We start from the raw sequence: 14,678 nt of genomic DNA on the forward strand, positions 1-14,678 counted from the left end.
TTTATTTAGGGGACTTCCTCAGCCAAGACAATCCCTGCAAAAGGTACAAGGAGTCTGGGGAGGTGGTGGAAACGTCATCCTCAGAGATCCTGGAAACTACATCAGACAAGGCTCTGAGCAGGCCTGCTCTAAAAGGAGGCTGGACCAGACATCCTACAGAATTCCCTTCCAATTTGAATTATTTGATGATTCTGTAACACTTATTGCCATAAAATGCTGTACCAGTACAGCAGAAGTACAGCCTGCACACAGAGCCCTAGTGACATGGACAGACAATCCCCTAGAGCCTCCAGTGCTCTCATGCATTTGTCATTTCCTAAGAAAAGCATCTGCAAGATATTTCATTCGTTCTCTTCCTGTTGGGAAGTTTCATATTTCCAGCACATTACTATAACCTTGGCTACCAACAAAAAATCCAAAATGAAAAAATCTGCTGACAGTGTGTGAAAAAAATTCTTATCAGACTTCATTTTCCTTCCTTCCTTCCCCCCCTGCCCTGGGTGGGGGCCTGGTCACACTCCCACATGATACACACTCAGACAGTTTTCCAGCAGGCTGTAGACACCATATCAGTAATTCAACATTCCAGTGCAGTCACGCTGCTCCTGGCTTTTGTGCTAAGTGCTGGTGACAAGGAAACCCACCATCAAAAGAAACAAACTGGTGTCCATGTCATAAAGAATCCTGTTGGGTTTTTTAACGTGTTTCCAGGTAGTTTTCCCACATGATTATTACACCCCCAAAAGTTCTTAAGGGTTAAACAACTTCTCACCCAGCCTATCTATTGCCAGAGAGCAAGCCCAGTTCCTTTCACATTTTTACTGGCCTGCTCCAGGTTTGCTGGACGCAGCAATTATGTTTGCCTCTATTCTCATCCAGGTTCCCTGCATTCCTTCCCCATGTCTGCAACCACTGCTTTCACATCCCATAAATATTTGACCAAATTCATTGAAAAAAATTAACAGCTGTTCAGACAGGATTTCTGAACACAAAATGTGACACAAATGCTCTCGGTAGCTGGAGTGAACAATGCTGCCAAACGTCCTCTTCTCTGGAAGCTATTCAAAATACATGACAAGAAGTCACATCAGGAGGAGTCTGAGCCAGTGAAGCTGCCACGTGTCCCCTCCAGCAACAGCTGGATGCTGTAGTTCCTGCAACACAAACACCCTCCCCTCGCTGTGGCGGAAGATCAACACCATGCCTTTACTCCATGGATGCTCCCAGAACAGGGGCTGTGCTCCCCTTCCAGCCCTTCAAATGTCTCCATGAACAGCACGGCCCCAGCTTTGCTGCTGCCCCCGAGGCCGTGACAGCAGCGTGCAGGAGAGACACCTGTGCCACCTCATCCTGAGCGGCCGCAGGTCTGGGGCTTCCATGAGCACGCCAGCTCCAGGCCACCAGCACACGGGACAGCGGGAGCCCCGCGGAGGGCACAGGCCGGGCAAGCAGCTGGCTCACGAGGATTCACACTCAGTATTAGCACCCTGGCAAACTCCTTCACTAAACAAGACTTTGTCGCCTCCCCGTACCCCTGAGCCACCCGAAAAGGGGAGGAGCCCAGCTGCAGCCCTGAGCCCTGTTCCTGCGGCAGCCTCACCTCTGGGCGCCCAGAGCCTTGATCACCGTGGAGAGGAGGCGCCCGTCCTTGGCGGTGACCTGTGTGATGTACTGCGGGCGGCCGATGTCCGAGTCCTCCACCGACTTGGAGAGGGCAGCACTTCCCGGGCAGTCGCAGAGGGAGCCGGGGAGGTGGCAGCAGTCGCCCGTCGTCATGGCAGCTCCGGGCCCCTCTGTCCCGGGCCTGGCACCCGGGAGACCTGCACAACAGCAGCACAGTCACATCTCGGAACCCTGGAGTGCCCAACCCCTCACCCTCCTTCAGCCCTGCTCGCGCTAGCAGCGCCCCAGGGCCCCAACAGACACGCGTTTTGTGAGTCTTCTGTCCCCTTTAATAGGCTTTGTGAGGCTGCCTTACCATAAAATTAAGGCTCCAAGTGTTCTACTTACATAACTTACCATCAGAATTGCAAATCTGCCTTTCCCAGAGAGAATTCCTGGTAACCACCCTTTAACCTCATGAAGCCTTTCAAACTGAATGTGCCAACACAGAGATGGGGAACCAAACGAGAAGCCCCATGGGCCTGTGCTGGTCTGGCTAGAACCATCCCGAAAACCTATACTCTCCATCAACACAGCTAAGTTCCACCTGAACAGGGCACCTAAACCTGTTTATGTGGCTGGGTTCAGAAAGCCCTTCTCAGCTGCCTTCAGGAGCTTTCTGAGCACTTGAAAGACTGTCCAAGCCCAAAAGGCTCCCCCACCCCATCTTTGATCTTTCCCTTTATTTCTTTAACGCAATGCACATGCTTCCATTTCTATATCCCCTGTAGTACGCCCCAACAGTGAATGTGTGGATATGAACCTCCCAAAAGCACCAAAAATCCTCCCTGGGATGGGCAGCAGGCCAGCCTGCCTCCTTTCTCTTTTAACTGTTCAGACCAATCATGACTTTTACAAGAGCCACGTGCAAACAGCAAAGCACACCAGCACATTTCCAACATTTACCCAGCAAAGAGAACACATGGAACAAACAGCAAATGCAAGAACTGGAGAGAAGATGCAGAGAAAAGCCCAACATGGCCAACCAGGAGCTGGCTCTGATGAGCCATGTGTGGACAGCAGAGCTCTCTGCCTTTGAGGGAAAGCAGCAGCTCACCCAAGCTGCCAGAAACAGCCAAGTTCCTCCCTGGCAGGGGATATCTCATCCCCAAAATCAGGTATGCTCTGCAGGCTCCGAAAAATCCTGTTTTTGCCAATCGCCTTTAACCTGGTCCCCGAGAGGCAGCAGAAATAAAGAGCTGGGGTTACAGTGAGTCACGCTGAACACAATCCAACAACATCATACTGCTGGTAAAACCAAAATCCCTGTGTCTGTAAACAGGGCTGCCTTATGTAAGGCACGCACAGTAATCCCTGTGCGCCAGCACTGCTGGGAGCAGAGATGGAATGCTGCCTCATCCTGGCGACTGGATTCAAGATGAAATAAATCCATAAAAGAAGTTCAAATGAAAGCAATGAAAAGGAAAAAAGGAGAGGAATAAAAGGAGATAAAATAACCACAACCCCAAAGAAGATACATGAAAATAATTAGGTTTGTTAAATTTCAGGGGAATGGGGTGAATCTGCAATCTTTGTCTCCTGGAGGTAGGAGCAGGCAAACAAATCTTCACCATCCCGTCCAAGGAAAGGCTTTTTTGTTTTGAGATCTCTGTGCACAACAGGAGTCAAACATTCCCATGAAACTGCAGTTCTGTCAGATTCAACTAAGCCAAAATCTAACTAAAATAACTAAAGAAAATAAGGGCTCGTTCCTGGTTGGAGGCTTGGCCACACTACAGAGGACCAAAGAGCCAGTACAAGAATGTGATCCCTGAAGCCCTGAAAACACTGATTTGGGTAAGCACAAGTGCTTTTCCATGTCTTGGAAATTAAGCAACTCACACAACCAAGGACTTCATCTGTCAAGACAGTTTCCTTCATGTACCTGCGTTCAAGAGGGAGAGAGCTCTTCACTGGTGCCTCAGCACCAGATGCCAACTTTGGTAGCATTCCCTCACTTTACAGAATAGTTTCCAGTTTCTAATAGAAGACTTTCTGATCTCTTTATTAAAGCTGCTCTTGGTAAGTATCTGTAATCCTTCCTTTGCATCTGAGCAGGAACAAACTTGAGCTTGTGGGCAGGTCAGTCATCTTCAAAACAAATGTGAATCTTTTCATCAACTTAAAAATTAACTTCATAGACTCAGCCTCTCTCTCCACCTGTGCAAAGAACACACAGAGTTAGAGCTACTGTTCTTATTTCTCCTCGTCAAAAAAAAAGACTACAAACTCTCCAACTCCAAGGAGCAAAAGGTAAAATGATAAATGCTATTGGAATTACTTAAGTCAGCTGTTCTGCAAGTTAAGGAGTTCTTTCAATTTTAACAACCTCTTACTGAAACAAGCATGAGAAGATAACATGCTTTTAACAAAAAGGTCAGCTCCATTTGTTCGGCCAAAATGTTGCTTAAAGTCCAGAGGAAAAAGGTCCATTCTGTGTACTGGAATAAAACTGCCCTCACTGACTGTGTCCTGGGCGTATTTATACTGAGGCTCTTTGTGCTCCCCATCTGACAGACACAGGCAGCCCCATGGCCTTGCCCTGGAAGGGAATGGCCACCCTGCCGCCCTTCAGGCAACGCACGGGTTTCTGGTACAACTTATTTGGCGTTTCCTTGTCGGGGTCCAGCCCAGGGCGGAACCTGAAGTCACTGCTTTAATATCTGACTCATGCCATTCAGCAAATATGAAGGAAAAGCAGCAAGGTTTTCATGGTTAGTAAAGAAGTAACTGAAATCCGAAGATAACATCTGCAGTGCACTCGGGTCCCAGTTCCATACCCAGTGGAACATGAACCACGGTGTACAGCCAAGTCAGTCCCTTTCCTGATCCCTGAAGGATCAGCTCATCAACACACAGCCTTCTCTCACAATTGTCAACAGCTCATCCAGCCCAAAGCCAGTGTTCACAGAATTGTTCAGGTTGGAAAGGGCCTTTGAGATCATCTATTCCAACTGTTGCCCCAGCAGTGCCAAGGCCACCACTAACCCATGTCCCCAAGTGCCGCATCCACACAGCTTTTAAATCCCTGCAGGGATGGGGACTCCACCACTGCCCTGGACAGCTGTGCCAGTGCCTGACCACGCTTTCCATGAAGGAATTTTTTCAGCCTAAACCTCCCCAGTATGACTTGAGGTTGTTTCCTCTCATCCTGTCACTCGTTACCTGGGAGAAGTGACTGACTCCCACCTGGCTGAACTCTCCTTTCAGGGAGTTTTAGTGAGCAAGAAGGTTCCCCCTGTACCTCCTTTTCTGAACACCCAGCTCCCTCAGCCACTCATCATCAGATTTGTGCTCTAACCCCTTCCCCAGCTCCATTTGCAACAGAAACATCAAAATCCCGGGGTGAGTAACAAGATCCAAACAGCTGGTTTGAACCACACACTGATTTTTTTTCTAAGCACCTGTGATTTCTGAGCCCACTTCTTGTCCACATTTTTAAAAAAAGTCTTGGAGACACTAGGTTTATTATCAACATCCCCTCTGCTGCCACAGTTAGACATAAGCAAATAAACCAGAAGCCTCTTCTCAGCAACACTTTGCATCCTCAGCTTCTAAGCAGATCCAGAACATAAAGGGCTGAGTTTGTAGATATTACTCAAATTGAAAAAAACAAACCCTGTTTATGGAAAGTTGGCTCAGAAGAGCAAGTTCTGCACTAGAATTCCAAAACTCAAACATGTGCAGCAAAACAAGGCAGTTCCTCGAAGAGCAGCTTGTGCTCTGTCAGCGCTCCAAGGCAGAGACGGGGCGCTGGTGCAGGATCCCGCTCCACGGCTTAAGTGAAACATGCCTGCAAGATACTCCCCCTTGTCAGTCCTCATGCATTGCAATGAGATTTGTAATCCAGTTTATGTCATCCAAAGGGCAATGAGGCAGGCAAAACTTCCTCAAAAGACTGCAGAGATCAGGTTGGACCAGTGCTCTCCATCCAGGAGATGTGCCCAGCAGAAGTAAGCACAAGTCAAGGAGCTAAAGCGTCCCCCAGCTCTGCTCTCCATATCTGGACTTTGAAGATGGACAAAACAGTTATTTCTCCTAGACAGGGAAACCACAGCAGGCCAGATGAACACCTGGATCAAAGCCACAAAGTGAAAAGCACAAGATGAGAAAGACAATAGGAAAAGCTTCAGCCAAATGACGGCAGTAATGGGGACTGTCAGGTGCAAGTCATGGCTCTGCCGTGCTGCTCACAGCCTGCCCACTAATGAATATCCCAACCAGTCTAAAGCCTTGGAGCAATCCTGCAGCTTTGACAGGATCCAGAGCAAACTGGAGCTAGAACCAGCTCCACCTTCTTCGGGTGCAGCACATACGCACCAGCTCCTGAACAGACCGGCTTCCCTGGGACATGTCCACCAAGGAAAAACCCAACACTGATGCTGCCAGCAGCCCAGTCTGTTCCTCTCACTGAGCAACCCATTTCCCTGATTACTGTAACTGAGACCTGGCACCTCACCCATGGTGCCACCTGAGATAACCAAGTTGTGTAGCCAACATAACCCACTCATCTGTACACAGGGAGTTTTTTTCAGTTTTTAGCAGGTAACCCACTCACTGATGGCAGATCAGAGCTCCGACCACTGCTCACATGAGCTGAAGTTTGACCCCAGGTGCAAGGCTTCCCAGCCTGCTTTCCAAAGCCCTTTTAGCCACTTTGGGCACGCAGACACTGAGTTTTCTAATCATACAATCCTGCAAATGTCACCAGTGAACAGATTTCCAGTTGCTAAAGGGCATTTCCAAACATCAATGCTTTCCTTTTCACCACTAAAACTGGATTTCCCAAATCCTGGGCCCTACAACCATCTGAACATCTCTCTCCACCTTGAGAGACACCATACAAAGAATTGCTTCCTTCACACATCTAAGCACCTGCTCCCACACACCCTATCTCACACAGCTAACACACATCTTCCCACAGCCCAGGCTCAATCCCAGCTGTGCAGCACATCCTGCAGCACCAGTTCTGCCTACTGAGGTGTACCTGCAGCCCCCGTGCTCCGGGTGACTGGCAGAGTACCCCCTCTTCTACCTCTGGCCTCTAGGCCCTCACACCCAAGTGATCACACACCTAAGACACTGCCACCAGAGATACACGTGGATGGGATGCAATGAGTGGCCTGAAGTGCTCCCTGCTACTGTTGAAATGTTGCCTAAGTGGATTAATCGAAAGAAAAAAAAAATACAAAATCAACAAAAAACCCCAAGAACCTGTCCCAAACTGTGCAGGGCTTTGTTTTCAGTTTTGTTTGTTTAAACATACTCTCTGCTGAGGGTTGGAAACCACAGTATTATTTTGTTCTTTATTAAAAACACATTATTTTATACCTCAACTGACTCCCCAAAGTTACCCTGCAGGTCTGCTATGTAACACCCTAAAAGTACCCAAAAAGCCAGCAGAGGATCTGCCCACGCTTGACCCATCAGCAACTCTCCCATCACTCAGGGCCTGGGAAGAAATCTCATTAGTCCTGTGCTCAGAAGTCACCTGAACACAACAGCCCTAAAGTCAGAGTGCAAGGAGCCCTGTCCAGTGAGAAAAGTGACACAGCATTTTATGGCATATACCTCAACATTCAAAATAAGATCTGATGCCATGCAACAGCTTCTAAAACATTTTAAAATTTGGTAAGTAACACACAGAAAAGCATTTCACTCTCCAGGAGCTTCTCTTTTTCCTGCCCTGCCTGCAACATTTGGTTGGCAGTTGCAGCTAAAGGAGATGCTGTAAAAACTTCAGCCACAGCTTGCTCTTCAGAGGATGCCAGTGGAGCAATGCTGTGGATCAGAGCCAGGGGACAGCCCTGACCCTGGGCTAAAACAAACCCCAAAAAGCAAGGGAAAAAAATAATCAAGGCACAACATTCTGGGAGCTTGTGAACCTTCTGATAAAGCTCCACACCAGGGAACTCCTCCTACACCTTTAACAGCAAAAGCTTCAGGCTGACTCCAGAGGCTCACCTGCCTCATCCCTGGGGCTGAGTTTAAAAACACATGCTCCAAGTTTAACCCTGTAGCACCCAGGAGGAGGTCAGAAGCTTAGAGGACACAGCCTTTCTGGACCCCTTTGTCACATTTGTACATGACCACAGCCAGACTTGGCTGGGCTGCCTCTCCACTATTCCAAAAACACAGCTCAGCAGCAGTCAAGGGTAACTCACGCCTTCACTCACTGGCTGCTGCTGGGGACAAATGATCATAACTTCTCTATACCAAGAAACTCTTTTGACATATTCTAGAAGCTCTCTGAAGTCTCGATTGTTTAGGTTATGGCAAAAGGCTTTGCAGAGACAGATGAAAAGACAGTCTTCCACTTCCATTTTTTCCGAAGAGACACATTACCAGGGTCTGACTTCTACTCCCCATTGGTAAAAAAAATACTGCAGCAAGGCTTGGTAATCAATAACTGCTGTTTCCCAAACCCAACATCCACACACATCCCTCCTCTCCAAAACTTCAGCATATTGGATCAACATCTGCAGTAGTTTCACTTCATCTCCATGTCTTGAAGCAATGGAAAACTATTGGCTGGCAAAGATGAAGCCCCTGTGGGGCTCAGGGGGGCTCCCGGCAGGTGAGAACCCCAACTTTCAAACAAGCCAAAGGCACGGGTCTCATGTGGACACAGCAGAGCTGCAACACAGCAGGGCTCCCTGGATTTCAGGGTACCTATCATGTTGTTCACCCACTGTTTCTCAAACAAGTTTTCTTCATTGCCTAATAGGGTTACTCAATATTCAAAAAGAAGCAAAAGGTTCAAGCTTAGATGTTGAGAAAAAAATCAGTATGAAAAGAAGCAGCCTAAAGGATGATTTTTTTCTTACTATGCTTGGGAAAGATTAGGCTGTATGTTACAGCTGGAATGCCAAAATGAACAAAGTTATCTGAGTTCTTTCATGACTTGCTGTCTGCCACAAGGCCGTATGAAAGGAAAGTTTACTGCACTTTAATTACCGACATCTGGAAAAACGAATTGCAACATTAGAAGAAAATTCTTTGCAAAGGGTCTCTCCAATCAAAATTCAGCCATTTTAATAACAAGTTTCATAAGGGAACAACTGAAAACCAGCTGGGGCACGAGGAACACCTGCGACTCCTCTGAGGATTCAAAAGACATCAGCTTTCAGAGGTGAACAGCAGCACAACTCACTACATAACGCAACTACACAGACTCTGCACCCACCTCCCTCTGCGTTTCATCACTCTCTTTCTCCATGGAAAGAAAGATGCATTAGTAAGACTTGAAACTGAAACCATGAACCAGGGTGAAAAAAAACGTATTATCATGCCTACAAAGCAATGCTTGCTGAGTGCCACCCACCACTGGGAACAACAGCCAGCCCATCAGACACAACAGCCCTGCCCTGCTGAAGGGACCAGAGCTGTGTGGCCTCTCACATCTCTCTGCACCCCCGTACTTTACAAAACACCAGCAGCAGACACATCAGCTTCCCAGCTCTATTGCTTCAGCGAGCTCCTCTTTAAAGAGAGGCAGCCTCTGCAGGAAGGCCAAAGCTCCAGTGCTCCCCAGTCCTGCAGAGTCACTTGCCAGGCAGTTGCCCTTTGCTCAGAACAAATGGATTTTCCAGCTGTGGGTAACACCTCAGGAAACAGAATTTCAGTGTAGCAGTAACACATGCACCAAATCAAGACTGCAGCACCCATGCACCATGGAACTGCTCAGTCCCTCAAAGGGCACAACTCAGGAGGAGGCAACACATTATTTCAGGATTGGGAAGCCCAGGTGAGAAAGAACTTGCATGCTCCCCAGTGCTTTCCTTCTTGGTTTATAGAGCACCATTTACACTGCTATACAAATAACAACGCTGTGCTTGGAGATGACCTGGAGCTGGAGCAAACCACCAGCACAGCACGCAGCAGCCCTGCTCACCCCGACTGCCCAGAGCGGCGCGGCCCGTGCGCAACCGCTGCACGAAACCAGGCAGCACACTCAGCTCCCAGGAGACATTTGATCTGGAATTTAACTTGACTATTAGTATTTTTCAACCTAGCTGTATCACAAATCTCCTCAGAACATTCAGCTTTCAAAGAGCTTTCCAGCAAAGGCGCCACCAAAGGCAGCCTGTGACTCACCACGCCACTCTAGAGAGCTCCAGAGCAGACACCAGCTGAGAGCATCCCCATGGTCAGCCAGAGAGAAGGGTCCACTGATCCCAGCCAACTGCATCAGTGTCTCCCTTCTGCCCACTCCTTACTGCTACAGATTCCCTCCTCAATCCTCAAGTGAAACTTCACAATTGGTATCTGTGCTGCAAAACTCTCTCAGTTTCAGCTTGCAATGTTTTGCTTAGGCTGCATTTCTAGTTCTTCTGGACACAGGCCTTATCTGATTTGTCTGCAGGGAAGTACAAGAAAAAGTGGGAGGAAATAAATTGGAAACGGTCCAGAATTGAAGTTTACCTTTCCCCTCCCACCATTCTCAAATCTAACCCCAAAAAGCTTTCAGCTGAAACAGGACTAAAGCTCTCAAAACTTCTAACAAAGGAACTGCTGTTCAAGCCAAGACTACACAAGCTTGGTGCATTCTCCTTTTTGCAGAAAAGTGCTTTAGAAGGTACGTTTGATTTGTTTGTACTCTTATTTCCTGAGCCAGTCCTGCTCCTTGCCCCTTGTTCCCTCTTTTTAGGAACTGGAAGAGAATGTTTCCTTCAGTCTATCACTAATTTCATGACAACTGATTAAAACTGCAACAACAGTTACAGCACGTCTGTCCTTGAGGTTAACCACACATAATCATCTTGAGTTCTATCAGGAATTGGAAAGTTTAGTTAGAATTGCTACATAAAACCTGGAAGAAAAACCTGGAAGAAAACTTACAGATGCCTATTTATTTGAAATGGGGGCAAATGACAGATTCCAAACTGTAACACTGATCTAGAGAGGACTGGGGCAGGAAAGGCATTTGCAAGGCTGATGGGTAGGAAGAGCTGCAGGTCAGTACAGCTCCTGCTGGGCTGCTCCCTTCACTGGAGGATGCACGGGGTTCAGTGCCTGCCTCAGGACATGCCAGCAGTCCCTGCTTTCAGGATTTTGTCCTTCTGCACTTTACCTTCAGTGCTTAGAGCTCTCACAGGCTGTAACTGCACAGCAGGAGAGGCACATTCCACTCCCAGGAAAGGTGCAGAAGACCCTAAGACACCCAGTAGTGACTTCCCTGCTTTCACCCAGCAAGATGACCAGCCAAGAGCTCTCCCAAACCAGCTGCAGTGGGAAACCCCCTCTCCCAGCTGAGCTGCAATGCTGCTGCAATCAGCTACAGCTGAGCTGGTCTACTTACAGCAAACACGGCACAAAGACAGAAGTTTCTGGGGAACACCTGCTACAGTCGGAGCTGGAGAGAGAACAAGACCAGGACTGGAGAGGGGGAGATCCTGCTGTTCATGTGCATGACATGAACTGTGCTGGTAAGCCACAAACGCGATAAGCCACAAACGCGATAAGCCACAAACGTGATAAGCCACAAACGTGATAAGCCTCAGCACAGATTAATGCGTCATTTTACCACCAGAGAAACCTAACATACACGGACTTCATGGAGACCACTTGCCCACCCTGCTTTAGTGCTATGCTCGTTTCCTTCACAGAAAAGTGCCCCGGGCTTAGTTTTCCACGTGGCTTGTCCTGGACATCACAGATACCCGTGTGCTCAGGTGTCACTCACTGAGATGTGCCCAGAGTGCCTCCAAGGGGACAAGAGTCAGTAACTGAGACCATTTCCCTCTTGTGGGAAAGGCTGGAGCTAAGAGCAGGCAGAAGCATAAGTTAATCAGAGTAAATTAGACTGGGAGGGAAAAGAGACACACCAGCTCAAACTTCAGTCTGGAGGGGGAAAAAAACAGTTTGGAAACGGAAACTCTGAAATCTCCAAATATCCAAAGCTGAGTCAAAGTCAAGTGGAGAAAGAAACAAACTCATCCTGTAGTTTATAGTTCAGGATGCCTGATTCCTCCCTTCATTTTCTAAGAAAAGCTTCCATGTTCCTAGTGTGAAAAACCAAGATTTTTAAAATAATAGTGAAAAAAGTCCCCAAATGCCTATTTTGCTTTGTGCCTCTACTTGCAGAACTACTGAGGACTTGCAGCAGTCCCTCAGACTCGCAGAGTCTCAGAGTCCATACCCAGCCTCAGCTTGCCATGGATGCATTTTGACTTGATTTTGGTCATGCTGTTTCAAGAAAACAGTACTTCCTCCCAGGGAAACATCGTGTCCTACGCTTGCTTGATGCGGGCCAGCATCATTCGCCTAGAAGAGGAAAGGCCCTCTCCCAGCATCCATGAAGGCAAGAACTCTGTCGGAAGCTGCTCACAGTCAGTGCATTGTAGTTCTGCTCATCTGCATGGTCCCCTTGGCGTCCAGCACAGGGTGACCTCACCCTGCAGCCTCTGTGTACTCCACAGCAAAAAAGAGCAGCCAAAGACACCCAAAACAAGGAACATTAGTTCCAATGCCATTTTCTGTTTCCACTTAGGCAGTGGTACTGATCAGCTAACCACACACAGACACCCCCAGCTTCACAGCTGGTATAGAATGTCTGTGAAATACACATTAGGCTCACACTTGGCCGTTCCCTGTGCCACCCGGCCTGCTCTCGGCAAAGCTAAGACTTCCCCACTGATGCAGGCTGCCTGCAACACTCCCCAGCACGTGCTTGGGGGTAGCTAGACCTTCTGTCCTCAACTGGAATTATTAAATTCACTGTCACCATGCATGTGACAAAGAGATCTTACAGTCCCAGCTCCCTTCCCTTCCAGCCTCTGTTTCTGAAAGGTGACACACCATCACAGCTTCAAATACACCTGAAAAACTAGGGCACTTCCAGCCTCCAAACACTGCCCTGCATAATCCTTTGGAGATGCACAAAAGTATTCCAATACTTTAGCCTTGGAAAGACAAGACTAACGTCCAGCTGTTCAGAGGATTATACTGTGCACGTGTGAGTGGCAGCCAAGCAGGGTTTTATGTCCCCACAAGCAGCCAGTGCAGCCAGCTGACCACAGTGACATCACAGGCATTCTCAACAAGAACCTGGAAAAAGGTCAAGAAAGTGCTCGAAACTGCATCAGAAGGGAAAGACAGAGGGAAAGTTAAAGAGAGGGACAGAAACAGTCCCTTAGGGATATGCAAATAAAGGGCACAGGGTGGGATGAGATCCCCACTGACAGATCTTCATCACACACATCAGGGCAGCGACAGTGCACTGAATACAAACAAGCAGGATAAAAAGCCAGAGCTGCTTTGGATAACCCTGACACTTCCAGTTCACCATCATCACCCCCAACATGAGCAACACCCCACCTGCCTGCCTGCAAAATTCGAGCTCTGCACAGCTTCCTCCAAGAGAACAACAGCCTAAACTCTCCCTGGTTCTGCAGCACCATGTGGTGCAGATGTGTCACCCCACACCTTGGTGGCACCATTTCTGTGGGCACTAAGTGCAAGCAATTGCATACTCCAGAGGCCTCCAAGGCCTCTGCACGGCTTTTCAGCTGGTAATCTTGGTCCCCCCACCATATCTAGAACATATAACAAGTGTCTGAGACTGCAACAAAAACACCTCCCATGTCACAATCACCTTCCTGTACACGAGCCACAGGCTTGTCCCTTGGATCAATCCCACAAACCAGCAGTTCTGGCCTCTGTCACAGACAACTGGCTCAAGAAACCTGAGTTTAAATGAGATAGAGAGACTTGAAGATTGCCAGTTCGTGAAAAGTCCATCACAAACTCTAAGCTTACACCACGGAGGAAGGCAGCTGCTGCTCCAACACAGGACTGCAGCAACCTCTTCAGCTGTTTTGTGACACCGAGCTCATTCTCTTGGGAAATCTCTGCACCAAGCTCTACAAGGCAGCGTGTCCGTGCACACAAGGCTTGGGGGGGGCACAAACAGGCATCAGAACGCTCCCAAACACCTGAAAAAAACAGGCACGGGAGCCCACAGGCAAAGGAAACTTTTCCTAATAACTGCTCATACTCAGGGAAGAAGAATCTAATGAACAAACAAACGCCGCTTCTCAAACCTCCGGCACTTCTGTCCCTGGTGTGTCTGTACGCGACAGCCCCGGCGCTCCCGGGGGACGGTGCCGGCCCGGCCCAGCCCAGCCCAGCCCAGCCCGGGAAGGGCCGCGGCTCAGGCGCCGGGGCCCCGCACAGCGAACGCAGCGCAGCCCGTACCGACGGCAGCGTCTCGCACGGCGCCCGTGGGGGCAGCGGGGCCGGCGGCAGCGGAGCGCCCCCGAGACCTGCAGCGCGGCGCCACGCAACGGGGACACACCTCGGCGGGGATACCGGCAGGGCTGTCAGGGCTCCCGGGCCCCCGGCCGGCCCGCCCGCCTCGGCCCGGCTCCCGCCGCCGCAGCCCCGCGCCGGAGCGCTGCCCGGCCCGGTGAGCGCGGAGCGGGGCGCGGGCCCGGCCCAGCCGCTCCCCCCGTCCGGTACCTGCGCTCCCGGCGCCCGCGGCCCCTCAGCGCGGCCCGCGCCGCCCCAGCGCCGGCTGCGGCGGCCGCCGGGCCCCGCCCCCCAGCGCTCGCCCGCCAATCCCCGCCCGCGCCGCGCTGACGCAGCTCCCGAGCGCCCAATGCACTGCGGGCAACCCGCCGGCGTAGCAACGCGACCCCGCTGGCAACAGCCGGCGGCCAATAGCGGCCCCGCGGCCAAGCCCCGCCCCGCCGCCTCGGACCCCGCCCTTCTCTCATTGCCACGCCCCCTTCCGGGCCCCGCCCCCATCGGCGGGAGGCCTCGGCACCGCGCCCACTCCAGAGCCGGCCCCCACCGGGACACCCGGGACACCGGGGACACCCGGGACACCCGGCCACCGGGGACACCCGGCACACCGGGACACCAGGACACCCGGCCACCGGGGACACCCGGGACACCCGGCACACCGGGGACACCCGGCACACCGGGACACCAGGACACCCGGGACACCCGGACACCGGGGACACCCGGCACACCGGGACACCAGGGACACCCGGACACCGGGGACACCCGGC

The 14,678-nt window shown here is 50.4% G+C and overlaps 1 protein-coding gene across 4 annotated transcripts in view; it reads right to left on the minus strand.

Moving 5' to 3' along the window:
* Positions 1-14,188, minus strand: part of MARCHF2 (membrane associated ring-CH-type finger 2) — a 34,091-nt gene extending 19,903 nt beyond the window's left edge. Inside the window, exons 1-2 of one of the 4 annotated variants that reach the window (XM_082297765.1) lie at positions 14,125-14,188; positions 1,601-1,820 (exon numbers count right to left, since the gene is read on the minus strand). In XM_082297765.1, the coding sequence (XP_082153891.1) occupies positions 1,601-1,776 (176 nt within the window). In that variant the 5' untranslated portion in view covers positions 1,777-1,820; positions 14,125-14,188. The other 3 variants (XM_082297766.1, XM_082297767.1, XM_082297768.1) reach the window with 3 other exon arrangements.
* Positions 14,189-14,678: the final 490 nt, after the last annotated feature.

This window comes from Coloeus monedula (assembly GCF_965178545.1).
Source record: "Coloeus monedula genome assembly, chromosome: 27".
In the NCBI taxonomy this organism is placed as follows: Eukaryota; Metazoa; Chordata; class Aves; order Passeriformes; family Corvidae; genus Coloeus; species Coloeus monedula.